Source organism: Ursus arctos, unplaced genomic scaffold, assembly GCF_023065955.2.
Source record: "Ursus arctos isolate Adak ecotype North America unplaced genomic scaffold, UrsArc2.0 scaffold_5, whole genome shotgun sequence".
Classification (NCBI taxonomy): Eukaryota; Metazoa; Chordata; class Mammalia; order Carnivora; family Ursidae; genus Ursus; species Ursus arctos.
In genome coordinates this window covers 31,189,453-31,206,038 of record NW_026623067.1, presented here as the reverse complement: position 1 = coordinate 31,206,038, position 16,586 = coordinate 31,189,453, and the positions used below count along the sequence as shown (strand labels likewise).

The 16,586-nt window shown below is 37.2% G+C and overlaps 1 protein-coding gene across 2 annotated transcripts in view; it reads left to right on the top strand.

The window, feature by feature from the left end:
- KIF3A (kinesin family member 3A) overlaps window positions 1-16,586 on the top strand; it is a 51,592-nt gene that overhangs the window by 10,283 nt on the left and 24,723 nt on the right. For both annotated transcript variants that reach the window (XM_026507953.4, XM_044387397.3), the window contains exons 3-5: window positions 4,838-4,982; window positions 5,125-5,209; window positions 14,230-14,335. In XM_026507953.4, the coding sequence (XP_026363738.1) occupies window positions 4,838-4,982; window positions 5,125-5,209; window positions 14,230-14,335 (336 nt within the window). The remainder of the gene's footprint in view (window positions 1-4,837; window positions 4,983-5,124; window positions 5,210-14,229; window positions 14,336-16,586) is intronic.

Here is a 16,586-nt window from a genome sequence, read left to right as displayed (position 1 = left end):
TGTTCTCAGTTGCAGTTATTTGAAAATGGTTTGATTCAGGGTTTTTTTTGTTTTGTTTTGTTTTTGTTTTTTTTAGTTGCAGAGGTAGAATTTAGTGCTCATTACTTGAAGTGCCCTCCTTAATGCCCATCACCCAGTTACCCCATCCCCCCATCTCCCCTCCAACATCCCTCAGTTTGTTTCCTAGGTTCAGCTTCTCTTATGGTTTGCTTCCCTCTCAGATTTCATCTTATTTTATTTTTCCTTCCCCTCCTGTATGGTTCATCTGTTTTGTTTATTAAATTTCACATATGGATGAAATCGTATGGTATTTGTCTTTCTCTGACTCTTTCAGATCTTTTTAAGATCTTTAGTTAGGACTGGAGCAGTACTTAGTCTAAGGTTATTCCCCTAATTCTGAGGCAAGACCCTTTTGTTTACTGTACCTAATGTCCTGTGCATCATGAGATTTTCCAGTCTGGCTGGTGTAGACAGATACTGTTTCTGGCCTTTGTGGGCATTGAGGACTCTTCCTTCCAAATGATCCCCCCCCCCCCATTTAGATAGTTCCCTCACACTCTTGAGATGCTTAGTATTCAGCAGAATACTTGAGGAAGACCTGCAGACCTCTGGAATCTGCAGCTTTCTGCACAGTGTTATCCTCTCTGCTACTGCGTCCTACAAATTCTAGCTGCTTTGGTCTCTTTGGCCTCTGGGCTCCTTCTTGACTCGGGGCATCTTCTCATCATTCCTTGGATTCTGCTGCTGTGTGGCTGCTCTGTGGCCGATTCTCTCTCACAAGGCAAGAAGCTGGGCAGTCATAGATCCTGCCTCACCTGTTTGCCAATTTTCGGGGGTCACGCCCTTTGTTGACTGAGGTCCATTGTCTTGAAAACTGTTGCTTTGTATATTTTGTCTGCTTTTCGTTTCTGTCAAGAGGGTAAATCTGGTCCTTGTTACTCTTTGCTGAAAGCGAAGTGTCACTCATTTAATTTTGAAATAACAAAATTGTGTATTTTAAAAAATAAATGTTGTATGGAGTACTATGTAAATGTCAAGGGAATTTTCACCTATTTTCCATCTGTTATGCTGATTGAAAATTGTTGATAGTAACATAGAAAAAAATATGTTTAAAAAGGACAAAAATCGGGAATACTATAACATAGGGTGTAGTTTACTTGACATTATCAAATGTGCAATGGCAAGTACATAATCCTAATTTTCAACGTTTTTTTTTTTAATTAATAAACTTTCTTTTTAGAGGAGTTTTAGGTTACAGCAAGATTAAGGAAAATACAGAAATTTCCCTTATATCCCTTGTCTCCAAACATATACAAAGTTCCCCACTATCAACATCTTGCACTACAGTGGTGCATTTGTTACGATTGATGAATGTACATTGACACATCAGTATCATCCAAAGTCCATAGTTTACATTAGGGTTCATTGTTGGGGTTGTACATCCTATGGGTTTTGACAAAAATGTAATGATGTGTATCCCCTATTGTAATATCATAAAGAACAGTTTCACTCTCTGCTCTGCTTGTTTATCCTTCCTTCCCCAGCTAAGCCTGGCAGCCACTGATCTTTTTACTGTCTACATAGTTTCACCTTTTCTAGAATGTCACACAGTTAGAATCGTATAGTATTTAACCTTTCAGTTTGGCTTCTTTCACTTAGTAACATGCACTGAAGTTTTCTCCATGTCTTTTCATGGCTTGATAGCTTGTATCTTTTTTGTGCTGATAATATTCTATTGTCTGGATGTACCACAGTTTATTTATCAATTCACTTACTACGGAAGGACATCTCGGTTGCTTCCAAATTTTGGTAGTTATGAATATGCACTGCTGTAAACATCTATATGCAGATTTTTTGTAGGCCTTCTACCATTTTTAAGATGTAGTCATGAAGTCGGGAGGTTGGGTAAAATTTCAGGTCATTTTTAGTTTTTTAAAAGTAAAGTTTTAAGAAAAGTTCATTTTGAAGGAAATGCTAGCATTGGATTTGTTAAGTTGGACATACAAAAACTAGAAATTTGGAATCTCATCTCTGAAAATGAGATGAGATTCTTTTATTCTAGGGGATTCCTGGTCCTCCTTTCTCAGCTTTAAAAATATAGATCAGGGGCGCCTGGGTGGCTCCGTCGTTAAGCGTCTGCCTTTGGCTCAGGGCATGATCCCGGTGTTCTGGGATCGAGCCCCGCATCAGGCTCTTTGGTTGGGAGCCTGCTTCTTCCTCTCCCACTCCCCCTGCTTGTGTTCCCTCTCTCACTGCCTGTCTCTCTGTCAAATAAATAAATAAAATCTTTAAAAAAAAAAATTAAAAAAAATAAAAATATAGATCAATATCCTTTTTGAATCAATAATATTAATATATTTAATGAATTTATGGAATTGTGTTGGGAATTAATTTTGAATTAAAATTTTGGCCTTTACATACTTTTAAAAAATAAGGGCTCTAGAGCCAGGTGAACTGTGTCCACATCTTGTTTCTACCACTTACTATGACATTGAATAAGTAACTCAACCTCTGTAAGCCTTTGTTTCCTCAGCTAATGCATGGAATATAAATAGTGCCTTGCTTTTAGGCTTGGGGTGAAAATTCAGTGAGGATGCATGTAAAGTACATGGTCTCGCACAGAGCAGATGATCAGTGAATGATAGCCGTTGTGTTGGCTCTCACGTGCGGTTTGTGAGTTCATAATATTTTCAGCTCTTTTGAAGGCAATACGTTATATTCTTTTTTTTTTTTTTAAAGATTTTATTTATTTATTCGACAGAAATAGAGACAGCCAGCGAGAGAGGGAACACAGGCAGGGGAGAGGGAGAGGAAGAAGCAGGCTCCCAGCAGAGGAGCCCGATGTGGGGCTCGATCCCAGAACGCCGGGATCACGCCCTGAGCCAAAGGCAGACGCTTAACCGCTGTGCCACCCAGGCGCCCCCAATACGTTATATTCTTAATGGCATAGTTTGAAATATTTAGTTAGAAAAAATCAAAACTTTTTTTTATTTCCATGTGTAAAAAATGGCTTCCGTTGTGATTAAGTATTGTGATGATTGTCACGGAAAGTCTGAAAGTGATGGTGACATAAGAGATTACTTGCATGGGGTGGAAGTAGTTGAAAAGCAATGTCATTTGTGCTGTCTTCTCACACTGTGCTGTCTCCTGCAGAAATTGCAGCTGCTCCCAGGGCTTCCCTGGGCAAATACATCTCATCCCTCCACCTGCCTGCTTGACACATGGATTTGGGTGTGTCATGGGCATTTCGACCTCAGTATGCTCTCAACTGAATTCACAGTCTTTCCCTTCAAACCGTCATTTCTTCTGGTGGTGTTCACCACTTCAGTAGATGACATAGTCATACATCCCTTGTTCAAGCCAGAAATTTGAAAGTCATCCTGGATTCCTCCTTTTCCCCGGTCCCCTGGCTGCTTATTTCCCAGATGCTGTTGCTTCTAACTGTTGCGTGTCTCTGAAGTCCTTCCACCTCTCTCATTCCCTTCTGTTGTCAGCACCATCTCTCATTTGGCTAACCGCTCCAGCTCTTTGACTGGTTTCTTCACATCTCCCCTTTCTTTCGTCCAGTTCTTTGCACACAGTGTAGCCGTAGTGATCCTGATGTCACTCCTAACTGCAAAATCATTCTATGGCTTCACTTTGCTTTCAGGATAAGTTCTTAAAACCTTAGCATGGCTTTCATGGCAGTGTGTGATTAGGCCCTTGCTGGTGTCTTCACCTCTCTGTCCATCTGCCTTCATTTTCCATCTCTGTTTCTTCCATTCTGATCTCATTTCATTTCTGCAAAACCTCTGTTTTCTTTCTTCCTTCTTGCTGCCCACTCTGTTGCTATCTAACTCTTACTCATATTTCAGATTATATCTTAAACTTTACCTTTTCTGGAAGGCCTTTCTTGATCTCCCTCCACTTTCCTCTTGTGTCATTTCTTCTGCCGAGATTATATCCCTTTACTCTCAGCTAGAACTCCGTTTCTCATTCCCAACACTCATCCTGCTTGTAAATATTTGACCAGTATCTCCTTTCCAAGATGATACACACCATAAGATTAAGGATTCTGTTTGTCTTGTTTGTCACCGTGTCCCTGGTGCTTAGCATAATGCCATACTCAGGTGTGTGCCAAGTACTTGTTGAATGAATGAATTTAGGCTTTAGAAAGTTTAAGTTGTATCTGTAATTACTTATAATAATCGTTTTGTCACATTTTTTAATTCCCCCATTCCTTACAGCTTTTACTTAAAAAATACATATTTTAAAAATTAATTTATTTTAGGATTAAGAAGAACAAACCCTGCCATTTACTTGTACTCTACCAGGCTTCGTGCTAATCGCGTGGAGAAAATTGTTTCATTTGATTCTTACTGTTCATGTCAGGTAGTTATTCTTGTCCTCATTTTACCACTGAGGAGACAATCTCCGGGTAGATCCTTGTCTAAGCTCAGGTGGCTAAAAAGTGGCAGATGTGTGGATTCACAGTGAGGCCTTTCTGTTCTAGAACCTGTATTCTTTCGTTGCTGCAATTATACTACCTTCTCCAATTTAATGTCCACATTAAATAATTAACATACACATTACAGTAAATTTCTTATAATTATCCATAATGTAAAATTTTGCTTTTAGTGCTTGGGATACTTTTTATTAATAATTAGGGGTATCTCATTGACTCATGTGGCACAGAGTACATATTATTGTTGATAATAGAAGTGAAATTCATACTTGAATAAATTTTAAATCCAGGGAAGAAATTGCATCACAGTGTCAAAGGAATTACTTTTGAGAGATACTGTTCTGTAGCATTAGACTCTAAATTAAAGTGTTTGATTCTCTTCATCATTTTCAGGGACTATTTTTGCATATGGACAAACTGGAACAGGCAAAACTTTTACCATGGAAGGTGTTCGAGCTGTTCCTGAACTTAGAGGAATCATTCCAAATTCATTTGCTCACATATTTGGTCATATTGCAAAAGCAGAGGGTGATACAAGGTAAAAGAGAATTCTTTTATTTTCTAATATTGAGAAGTACAAACATTAGAAAAGCATATAGGTACAAAACTTATAAACATATTTAAAAACAGCTCTTATTTCTCTGCTTTTTATGTTTTCTAAAATGATGTTTTATTTATAGATTTTTGGTTCGCGTGTCTTATTTGGAAATATATAATGAAGAAGTCCGTGACCTTTTGGGCAAGGATCAGACACAGAGGTTAGAGGTAAGGATCACTGAAATTGAGGTACTTTCTGAAGTAGTAGAATGTTTACTAAATTATGGTTCTTTTTGTCCAAAAGTATTTTTAATGTTTTACTTATTTTTTGACCTGGTAATATGATCATGATTCAAAATTTAAAATGTGAAAATTAATGCTTTGTAAAATTGTTCCTACCCCAACTGCCCACTTTTCCCAGCCCTAAGATAACCACTTTCAGTATTCCTTCATTGTTCCATTATGTAAGCATCAACAAATATAATTTTACTTCTACTCTACAAGTAGTTATACATGTACATTGATCTGCACTTTATTATTTTTTATTTCTTAAAGATTTTATTTATTTATTTGACAGAGAGAGCAAGAGAGCACAAGCAGGGGGAGCGGTAGAGGCAGAGGGAGAAACAGACTCCCTGCTGGCAAGGAGCCCTATGAGGGACTCGATCCCAGGATTCTGGGATCATGACCTGAGGTGAAGGTAGATGCTTAACCATCTGAGCCAGCCAGGCGCCCCTTGATCTGCACTTTTTTTAAATTAAAATTCTTATTCAGATGAGTGTAGAGTCACATGCGGCTGTAAGAAAGAATATGGAGACATTACCCTTTACGTAGATGAACCTTTTACACAGGTCTCCCCAGTGGTACCATTTTACAGAGCCGTAGTAGAGTGTCACAGCCATGATGTTGTTGACACAGTCCACAGATTTTGCTCACAGTGCTCCAATTTTTCTTGTACTCTTTGCGTTTAGATTGGCAGATCCACTGCCACGTTAAGGTACGACACAGTCGTATCACAGAGATGCCTCCTGTTGCCCTTTCATAACCACATCCACCTCTAGTCAGACTACATTGCTCTGTTGTCGTCCCTAACCCCTGACAAGCCCTAATCTACTTTCCAGTTCTAAAATTTTGTCTTTTCAAAAATGTTACATAAATAGAACCATACGATATATAACCTTTTGGGATCAGCCTTTTTCACTTGGCATAACCCCCCCTGAGATTTGTCCAGTTGTTGCATGTATTGATAGTTCATGACTTCTTATTGCTGAGTGGCATTTCATGGTGTATACATGTAAAGTTCAACCGTTGACCTGTTGAAGGACGTCTAGGCAGTTTATAGTTTTTGGCTATTATGAATAAAATATCTAAGAACATTTGCACACAGATTTTTACGTGAATGTGTTTTCATTTTCTGGTATGAATGCCAAGAGTACTCCAGAATTGATTTTAAGTCCGGAATTGTTGAGGTGTCAAAAATAAAGATACTAAGACCAATTATGAATATAGTAAAAAATATTAGTAGTTTTCAATCTTTCTTTTACCTAGAGGAAAAACTAAAGTTGCTGATTGATAAAGTTTAGTTTGTACACTTTTGAGTAAGAGATGGGCACAAAAGACTATTTTTATCATGCATTTCAGAAAAGGGAAATGTGAAATTATATGCATAAATATTGGAGAATTACAAAATTTGTGAATAGGTGCATTATGTTAACTTACAAGCTTAGCTGATTCACATTCATTGTTTTTAAAAATTGAGATAATATAGAATAGATAATATTTACCCTTTTGAAGTATACAATTTAGCAGTTCTTAGTATATTCACAAAATTATACAACCATCACTATCTAATTCTGGAACATTTTCGTTACTCCCAAAAGAAATCCCATGCCCATTAGGAATCACTCCCCATTCCCCCACCTCCTGGTAATCATAACTCACTTTCTGTCCAATGGATTTGCCTAGTCTAAATATTTCATACAAACGGAATCATATAAAGTATGGTCTTCTGTGTCTTGCTTCTTTCATTTAATATAGTGTTTTCACAGTTCATTGACGTTCTTCATTTCTTTTTTTAAAAAATAGCTTTATTGAGATATAATTCATATACCATACAATTTACTCATTTAAAGTGTACTATTCAATGGATTTTGATATATTCATAGAGTTGTACCTCTGTCAATGACAGTTAGTTTTGGAACATTTTCCTTACCCCAAAAAGAGGCACACTGTGCCTCTTAGATGCCACTCTCAACCCAGTCCTAGGCAACCACTGCTCTCCTTTTTGTCTCGATAGAGTTGCCTATTCTGAATATATAATGTGAAGGAATAGTACAATATGCGGTGTTTGATGACTAGCTTCTTTCATTTAGAATCACTTTTCATGGCGCATCCATGTTGCAGCATGTGTCAGTGCTTGATTTTTTTGTTATTGCTGAATAGTAATCCATTGTATGGGCATACTGCATTTTATAGTTTCCATCAGGTGAACATTGGGGTTGTTTCACTTTCCGTCTATTAGGAATAATGCTGTTATGAACCTAGACTTGTACAAGTTTTTGCATGAATATATCTTTTCAGTTCTCCTGGTTGTATACCTGTGAGTGTAATTGCTGGGTCCTGTGGTTAACTGTTTGCTTAAGCTTCTGAGGTGCCAGACTCTTTTGCACAGCGGCTGTACCATTTTACATTCTCGTCACGAGTGAATGAGGTTTCCAGTTTGTCCACATCCTTGTCCGTATTTGTTGTTGTCCTCCTCCAATTTAGCCATTGTAGTCGGTGTCAAGTGGTATCTGCGGGCTTGGTTTCCGTTTCTTTGGTGGCTAACAATTTTGAACATCTTTTCCCATGCTTGTTAGCCATTTTAGTACCTTCTTTAGAGAAATGTCTGTTCTGATCCTTTGTCTGTTTTTAATTGGGTTGTCTTTTTGTTATTAAGTGGTAATACTTCTTTATGTATTCTAGATAGAAGTCCCTTAACAGGTGTATGATTTACACAACTTTTTCCCCATTTATGGGTTGTCTTTTCACTTTCATGATGGTTTCCTTTGAAGCACAAAAATTTTAAAATTTGATCTTGTCTGATTTATCTATGTTTAGTTTTGTTGTTTGTGCTTTTGGTGTTACACCTAAGAAACTATTGTTTTACCCAAGGTCGTGAAGATTTTTGCTTTTGTTTTGTAAGAGTTTTATAGTTGTAGCTTTTACATTTATGTCTTTGATCCATTTTTTTGTTTGTTTGAGTTAATTTTTATATATGGCTGAGGTAGAGGACCAGCTTCATTGTTGCACGTGTGGATATGCAGTTGTCACAGCACCATTTCGAAAAGACTGTTTTTATTCCCCATTGCGCTTTGCTTTTTTGACTGAACGTGGATTGTGGCAGTCTTTGCATACAGTACAGAGAAAGCCTCCTCATTCTTGTTTTTTCTATTGCCCTTTTAAAAAGCTGCATACTATCCTTTATATGGACATAATTAAAATGTATTTAGCTAGCCCTCTCTTGATGAACACTCGGGTTGTTTCTAATCTTTCACTGTTACAAACAATTCTGTAGTAAGTAGTGTTGTACCTATGTGATTTCATACATGTGCAGGAGTATCTGAGGATAAATTCCTGAAGCTAGATTGCTGGGTCATGTGGTAAACAATTGGTAAATATTGCCAAATATTTTAGGATATGAAACAAAAAAAGATTAGCTTTTAAAATATTAATACTGATATTTTATTCAGAATTCCATTATCAGTAAAATAATTAATAATATGCCTAGAGTAGTTGAATGTGGAATAACAGTAGCCACCTTTGTAGAGTGGTGTAGAATACACGTAGAATAACAGCAGCTACTGTTATTAAGCTCTTATAACGTGACCGTAGGCATTCAGTGCGAAAATCTTAAGCAGGCTCCATGCCCAGTACAGAGCCCAACACAGGGCTTGATCTCAGTACCTGAGCTGAAATCAAGAGTTGAATGCTTAACCACCTGAACCATCCAGGAGCCCCTAGCCTTTTTCTGTTTAAGTTTACTATAGAAACTGAAATTTGGAGCAGTGTATTGCAGGCTTAGGTATTGTTTGTTGGACCTTAATGAAGGCCTATTCTGTAATGATGATGTATACATAGGAAATGTCAAGGTCAGTTTCTTTTTTGCTAGTTGTCATTTTTGACGTCAGTTTTGATGGATACTTTAATTCTATGGTTTTACCATTTAAATGTTTCTCATTGCAGAAATTATTAGAATAAAAATCATTTAGAAAGAACATTTCCATTTGTACAGTAATTATGGATCAGATTTATTCTCAGGAACGTTCTTGTCAATGATTCTTAACTGTATTAGACCCAGGGGCCCCTTTTTATAATGTATATTTTGTAATGTCCCTTTGACTATCCTGAAATAAAATTCATAGACAATAATATCTACCTACACACATAATTTTTAAAATATTTGTATACTGACCAGTTGTAATATAAATGAGAACAAAGTACTGAAAAAAATAAAATGCTAGTATTTCATTATATAAATGCTTAGATATGACCACACTCAATGACATAACGAAGCAGTCAGAGGCATAAGTAATCATTATGAATGCAACAGCTGTAAATGCAGACTGTTACAGATATGCTGTATTGGTGATCTAAACCCCTTGAGTGGTGTTTAATGAAATGGTTTTTTAAATAGTGACAAGCTCTTTTTAGTGTTCTGAACAGAATAAAGTAGTAGTTCTTTCCTCAGTTTTATGTATTTCTATTCTTCTTATTATTATTGTGGAAAAGCACTTTGTCTTTATATATAAAATAGAGTCAGGGTCTAGACTCAGGTAATCATAAATAATTTTTTTCACCCATGTGAATATGTGCTAGGATATTCAAAATTGTGTGGGACAATTCTTCATTGATGAACCATCCCACCCATTTCAGGATGTTTAGTATCCATTGCTCCTGCCGGTGAGTGCTAATAGTGTCCTCGAGTGAACCAGAAACTCTCCCTACAAATTTCTGAAACATTCGAGGTTTGGGAGTAACTGCTCCTTTGAGATCTGTTGTTCTAGTGTTATAAACAGTATTTGTTACACAAGTTAAATTCTATGTTTATTATTTTTAAAGATTTTATTCATTTGAGAGAGAGAGAGCATGCTCATGAGCAGGGGGAGCAGCAGAGGGAGAAGCAGATTCCCCGCTGAGCAGGGAGCCCGATGTGGGACTCGATCCCAGGACCTTGGGGTCATGACCTGAGCTGAAAGCAGATGCTTAACTGACTGAACCAGCCAGGTGTCCCTGACAGAAATTATTTGATAGCATTTCCCAATTAAAAAAAAGCTTTCACAAATTTAGAATCACATTTGATTTCTTCATCTTTCATATCTAATCAGTTTATTTACACTTATTAATTGAATTTTAAATTAATGTCATACTGTGTTTGGAAACGACCTTAGATTTGCAGACTAATGCTTGTTAGAAGCGTGTTTCTGGTCCGCAGTTACATGAATGCAGAATGTGAGAGTAAACATTTAAAAACTGTTACAGCAATTTGACATTGTCATGACATCAGATGCATGATTTTTATATTTTTCAGAAATACCAGTTTGCCAGATTAGAAATACACACATTTGTTCCTTACCACAGATTTTCTGAGAAGCATTGATATAGACCAGTAATTTCCAAACATTTGAAAGGTTTAAAGCATTTAAATACATCATCAAACCAGACCTTTACGTGGAAGCACAGTATGCAAAACACATGAAGGTGAAGCTCTCTTTAGAGTTCGTCTCAGCCTCCTCCGGGCACCATGAACTCTCTGGGGCTCTCAGAGCACATTTCAACACCCAGTGGTTTATAGAGACCAGCATACTCCTTTACTACTACCACTTCAGGGCGTATTTATATCCCATGACAGAAAAAGAGGAGTTTTTCCTAATGTATAAATATATCTTATAAATTGTTACCTAAAAGAGACCAAAAAACTCCCAAACCGCCAACTAGATCTCAAGTCAACACCTGGAGCTTGGAGTGTCTGCCCTTGTAATTTTTGTCTCTGGGATTGTTTTTTATTTAAACTTCCGTTTGTCATCTTTGTCTCTGAGGTCCTACTGCCTGTGGAATGGTTCTTTCCACTGGCAGCCATTGACCCGAGCCTCAGCTTCACTTTACAGGTGTACCTCATCTTATGGTGCTTCGCCTTAGAGTCTTTCCAGATTCTGCATTTTGTATCCTGTGTCGAACAAACTGTTGGCACCATTTTCAAACAGCAGTTGCTCATTTCTTGTTTCTGTGTTATGTTTTGGTAATTATTGCAGTATTTCAAACTTTTTCATTATTATATTTGTTACAGTGATCTCTGATCAGTGATCTTTTATGTTACCATTGTAATTGTTTTTGGTGTGCCACAAACCATGCCTAAATAAAACAGCAAACTTAATAAATGTGTATGTTCTGACTGCTCCACTGACTGGCCTTTCCCCATTTCTCTTTCTGTCCTTGGGACTCTCGATTCCCTGACAGACAGCAGTGCTGAAATTAGGCCAGTTGACTGTACACAGTGGCCTTTAAGTGTTCAAGCGAAAGGTAGAGTCGCATGTCTCTTTAAACCAAAAGCTAGCAGTGATTAAGCTTAGTGAGAAAGGCCTGTTGAAAGCCAAGATAGGCTGAAAGTTAGGCCTCCTGCACCAAACAGTTAGCAACTTTTGACTGCAAAGGAAAAGGTCCTGAAGGAAATTGAAAGTGCTACACCAGTGTACCCACAAATGATAAGGAAGCAAACAGACTTACTGCTGATGAAGAAATTTTAGTGGTTCGGACCAAAAATCCTACTAGCCACAACATTCTCCTAAGCCAAAGCCTAATCTAGGGCAAGGCCCTAACTCTTCAATTCTGGGAAGGCTAAGAAAGGTGAGGAGGCTGTAGAAGAAAAGTCTGAAGCTAGCAAGGGTTGGTTCATGAGGTCGAAGGAGGCCATCTCCATAATATGAAAGTGCAAGGTGAAGTCGCACGTGCTGATGTAGGAGCTGTAGCAAGTTAACCAGGAATTCCAGCTAAGATAATTCATGAAGGTGGCTATGCTGAACAGCAGATTTTCAGTGTAGATGACACAGCTTTCTATTGGAAGAAGATGCGGTCTAGGACTTCGATGGCTAGAGAAGTGAAGTCAGTGCCTGGCTTTAAAGGACACACTGACTCTCTTATCACGGGCTAACGCAACTGGTGGCTCTAAGTTGAAGCCAGTGCTCATTTAACACTCTGAAGACTCCTAGGGCTCTTAAGAATTATGCTAAATATACTTTGTCTTTCATCTATAAATGGCACAACGAGGCATGGATGACAGCATGTCTCTCTACAACATGGTTCACTGAATATTTTAAGTCTACTCAGCAAAAAAGATTTCTGTCAAAATATTATTGCTCATTGTGCACCAGGTCACCTAAGAACACTGATGAAGACATACAATGAGATGAGTGTTGTTTTCATGCCTGCTAACACAACATCTATTCTGCAGCCCATGGATCAAGTCTTGTTATTGAAGAAATACATTTCCTAAGACTATAGCTGTCATAGTGCTATTCCTCTAAGGGATCTCGGCAAAGTAAACTGAAAATCTTCTGGAAAGGATTCACACTTCTAGATGCCATTAAGAGCGTTCATGATTCATGAGAAGAGATCACAATATCCGAATTAACAAGAGTTTGGAAGAAGTTAATTCCAGCCCTCATGGATGACTTTGAGGAGCTCAAGATTTCAGTGGGGGAAGTCACTGTAGATGTGGTAGAAACAGCAAGAGAAGTAGGATTAGAAGTGGAGCCTGAAAATGTGGCTAAATTGCTACAACCTCATGATAAAACCTAATGGATGAGGAGTTACTTCCTATGGGTGAATGAAGAAAGTGTTTTTTTGTTTTGTTTTTTTTTTTGTTTTGTTTTGTTTTGCTTTTTTTGAGATGGAATCTACTGGTGAAGATGCTGTGAAGATTATTGAAATGGCAACAAAGGATTTAGAATATTTATAAACTTTGTTGATGGAGCAGTGGTGGGGTTCGAGAGGATTGGCTCCAGTTTTGAAAGAAGTTCTGCTGTGGGTAAAATGCTATCAAACAGCATTACATTCTGTGGAGAAATCATTCTTAAAAGGAAGAGCCAGTCACTGCAGCAAACTTTGTTGTCTTATTTGAGGAAACTGCCACAGCCACCCCAGCCTTCGGCCGTCCCCACCCTAACCAGTCAGCAGCCATCAGCAATGAGACAGGACCCTCCACAGCAAAAAGATGTCAACTGGCTGAAAGCTCAGATGATGGTTAGCATTTTAACAATAAAATATTTCTTAATTAAGGTATATATTACTGTTCTTTAGACATAGTGCTATCACACACTTAATAGGTTACAGTAGAATATAAACATAATTTTATATGGAGTGGGAAACCAAGAAATTCATTGGACTTGGTTTTGTTGAGTATTCACTATATTGCGGTGGTCTGCAACCGAGCCTGTATATCTCCAAGGATGCCTGTCTTTTGTTGACTTGTGGCGGTGACTGCTAGGGTCTTATAAAGTGAATTTTATATTTCTAACACTGTACTTTAAACCTATCCTAAATATATCCTTCATATTTGGTAAATAAGGTCACTCACAGAAAGGTAACATTTTTACTTAGATGTCATAGGTCTGATTATTTCACTCATTTGTTTGAAATCCTCCAGTGTCTTCAAGTTGCTGTTAAGATAAAGACCACTATGCTTAGTCTTACCTCTGGCTACCTCTGTAGCCAGATATCCCACCTATTTTACCTGTGATTCCTATTCTTTCGAGCCAACCTGTCTTTTTTGTTTGTTTTTTGCTTTTTTCTAAGTGCCTAGTTTTGGCCCATTTCAGGATCCTAGCACGTACTTGTTTCCTGCTACTGGAATCTGCATTGGCTGCCTCTTACTTCATGAAGTCTTAGCTTAAACGTCATCTTGGGGAAACTATAAGTCCCTACTTTACTAGCTTAGTCTCTCTATAGTGTATTCTCATACCGTCCTGTATTTTTTTTTCTTCATGACATTATCCCACTTGAAATAATTAGTGTGTGGTGTTACTCATCTGTATGTTCTCACCGTAGGGTGTCACCTGTGCAGGTCTACGTAGGGACTACGTCTACCTTGTCCATCACTCTTGCCTCACTTTTTAGCAGAGGGTCCAACACATAGTAGATGTTTGATAAATAACTGTGGTGCAATTATGGTATGTGCATAAAATCTTAGGGTCATTTTTTCCTTTCCTTTTTAGGTTAAAGAAAGACCTGATGTGGGAGTTTATATCAAAGATTTATCAGCTTACGTGGTAAATAATGCTGATGATATGGATAGAATTATGACACTAGGCCACAAAAATCGTAAGTGTGGTACATAATTGTGATTGAACGTTTGTGTGTTGAGTGGGCTTTTAGAAGCAAAACTGGTGTGGCACTTTGCCCCACAGAGACTGGGTTTTTTAAGTGTCTCGACAACACTTTCTCCTTGATTATTTACTGTGTAGAGAACATGCATGAGTGAAAGAGGTCACACATTGCCTTCTGTGTGGACCAAAATTTTGTTTCTTGGTAATACTGCTATATATTTGAAACTCTCATATAGCTAGCTGTCTCTTTTTAGCTGTAATCATATTGGTTACATTTATGGAACACTTACTATGTGGTAAGGGCCTGTGCTAAGTGCTTTCTTTATAAGAGTGATCTTTTTAAAATCCTCATCCTGGACCATGAAGGTACTAAATTCCTACTTTATGACTGGGGAAACCGAGACTTAGTCTAAGTAACTTGTCCAAGGTTACGTGCTACTTAGTAAGTGGCAGAGTGAGTATCTGAACCTAGGCCGTTGGTCATCATTAACCGAGCACTTTACTGCCTCTCTTTTGTTGACAAGAAAAGCAAACCAAAATTAAATGACATTCTTTTTAATAAGTGTTTGAAGTTTTGTCTAAAAAATAAGTTGCAGCACTATTTAATACACAGATGCTCCAGGCCTGGTACTAGTGATGTTGCTAGCAGCAATTAGAGATCAGAGGTAAAAAAACAAGAACATAGAAAGTAAACATTTTTTAAAAAGTTTTTTTTTGGCTAGGCTATAGATCTAGCAAACTCAAGGAAATTAAGAAAAATTTAAAAAATCCATTGCATTCTTATAAACCAAGTAGTAGAGAAAGGCCAAATTGTAACAGAAAAATGAGCAAAAGATGAACATGAATATGTTATTCCCAGAAGAACTGTGCAGAACAACAAGGATACCACAGGGTGTTCAACTAGACAAGTAATCAGGAAAACGGGTATTAAAACAACAGTGGGGAGGTATCTTACCCGTTGTTCTGAATGGAGCTATGTATCCAGGTTCGTGAAGCTCTGAAGAGATGGGCGCTGGTGATGGGAACGTCCAGTGCTCCAGCCTTTTTGAAGGGCAGTGTAACAGTATCAGCTAAAATTTTAAAATGCATTTCTTTTGACCCAGTGTTTCTAATTTTAATGTATATCTAGATACGTTTTGATATATCTATATTGATAAATATATAGAAAAATATCTTTAGACCTAAACACAAAATGCGTTATTGCAACATTATTTGTAATAGCAAAATTTTGATGCAGTGTAACTATCAGTAAAACATCGGTTATAGAAATTATGGCACAGAAATACTATGGACCATAATGAAGCTATAAAAAAAAGAGTTAAATCTACATGTAGAAACCTGAAAGATTTTCAAGATATATCGTTAAGTGAAAAGAAAGCAAATTGCAGAATAATATGTATTGCATTATCTCATTTATAGATATGGAAAAAAGCCAAATTGTTAAACAGCTGTGTATTTGGGCGGTGTGTGTGTTTGTGTATCCACTTCTGTGTATGTTAAATACTAATGAAAGGACATTTAATAATACCTTTAGGTAAGGGGAAGTAAGATTGGAGAACAGAGACATATGGAGCTTTTACCTTGTGTTTTTGTATGTCTGTATTTCTGAATTTTTTTATACCAGGAGTATGTTCATGTACTGCTTATTCAATAAAAAAATTTTTTTTGACTTAGATTCCATTCACGGTAGTGATTAAAACCATCCCTTACAAACAAAACAAAACAAAAAACCCCACAAAAAACCTCCCATTAACAACTGAAAATTTAATTTGGTATGTGGGATTCGTTCAAGGAAAACTAAACAATTCAAACGAGAGAAATGAAATGAAGACAAAGGCATTTGAAGACCTAAGAGAGCGGAGGAGAATACTCTTGATTAGTAGCTTGAGTCTAAGAATTAGACATTTACAGTACTGCAATTTTCCAAATAGAAAATATCCAAGATATTGCAGATAACCAAGTAGTAAAGTTCTAACATAAAAATACCAATTTTATCATATTGAAATAGAGTAAAATAACTATTCGGGGAAAATAGCAGAGGGAGGAAATGTGACAGTAAAAGCTGCTATTTTAAATAGTTGAAAAATTGATACAAATATAAAATTAGTTCCCGTTTTGTCCAGGTGGTCATAGTATAGAAATAGTTAATTTTACACTTAAGAAAATAAGCCTTTTATCCCAAGAACAAATACGTGATCCTCTTAGCAATTAAAATGCAGATTTAAAATAGTCACTTACATTTGCAT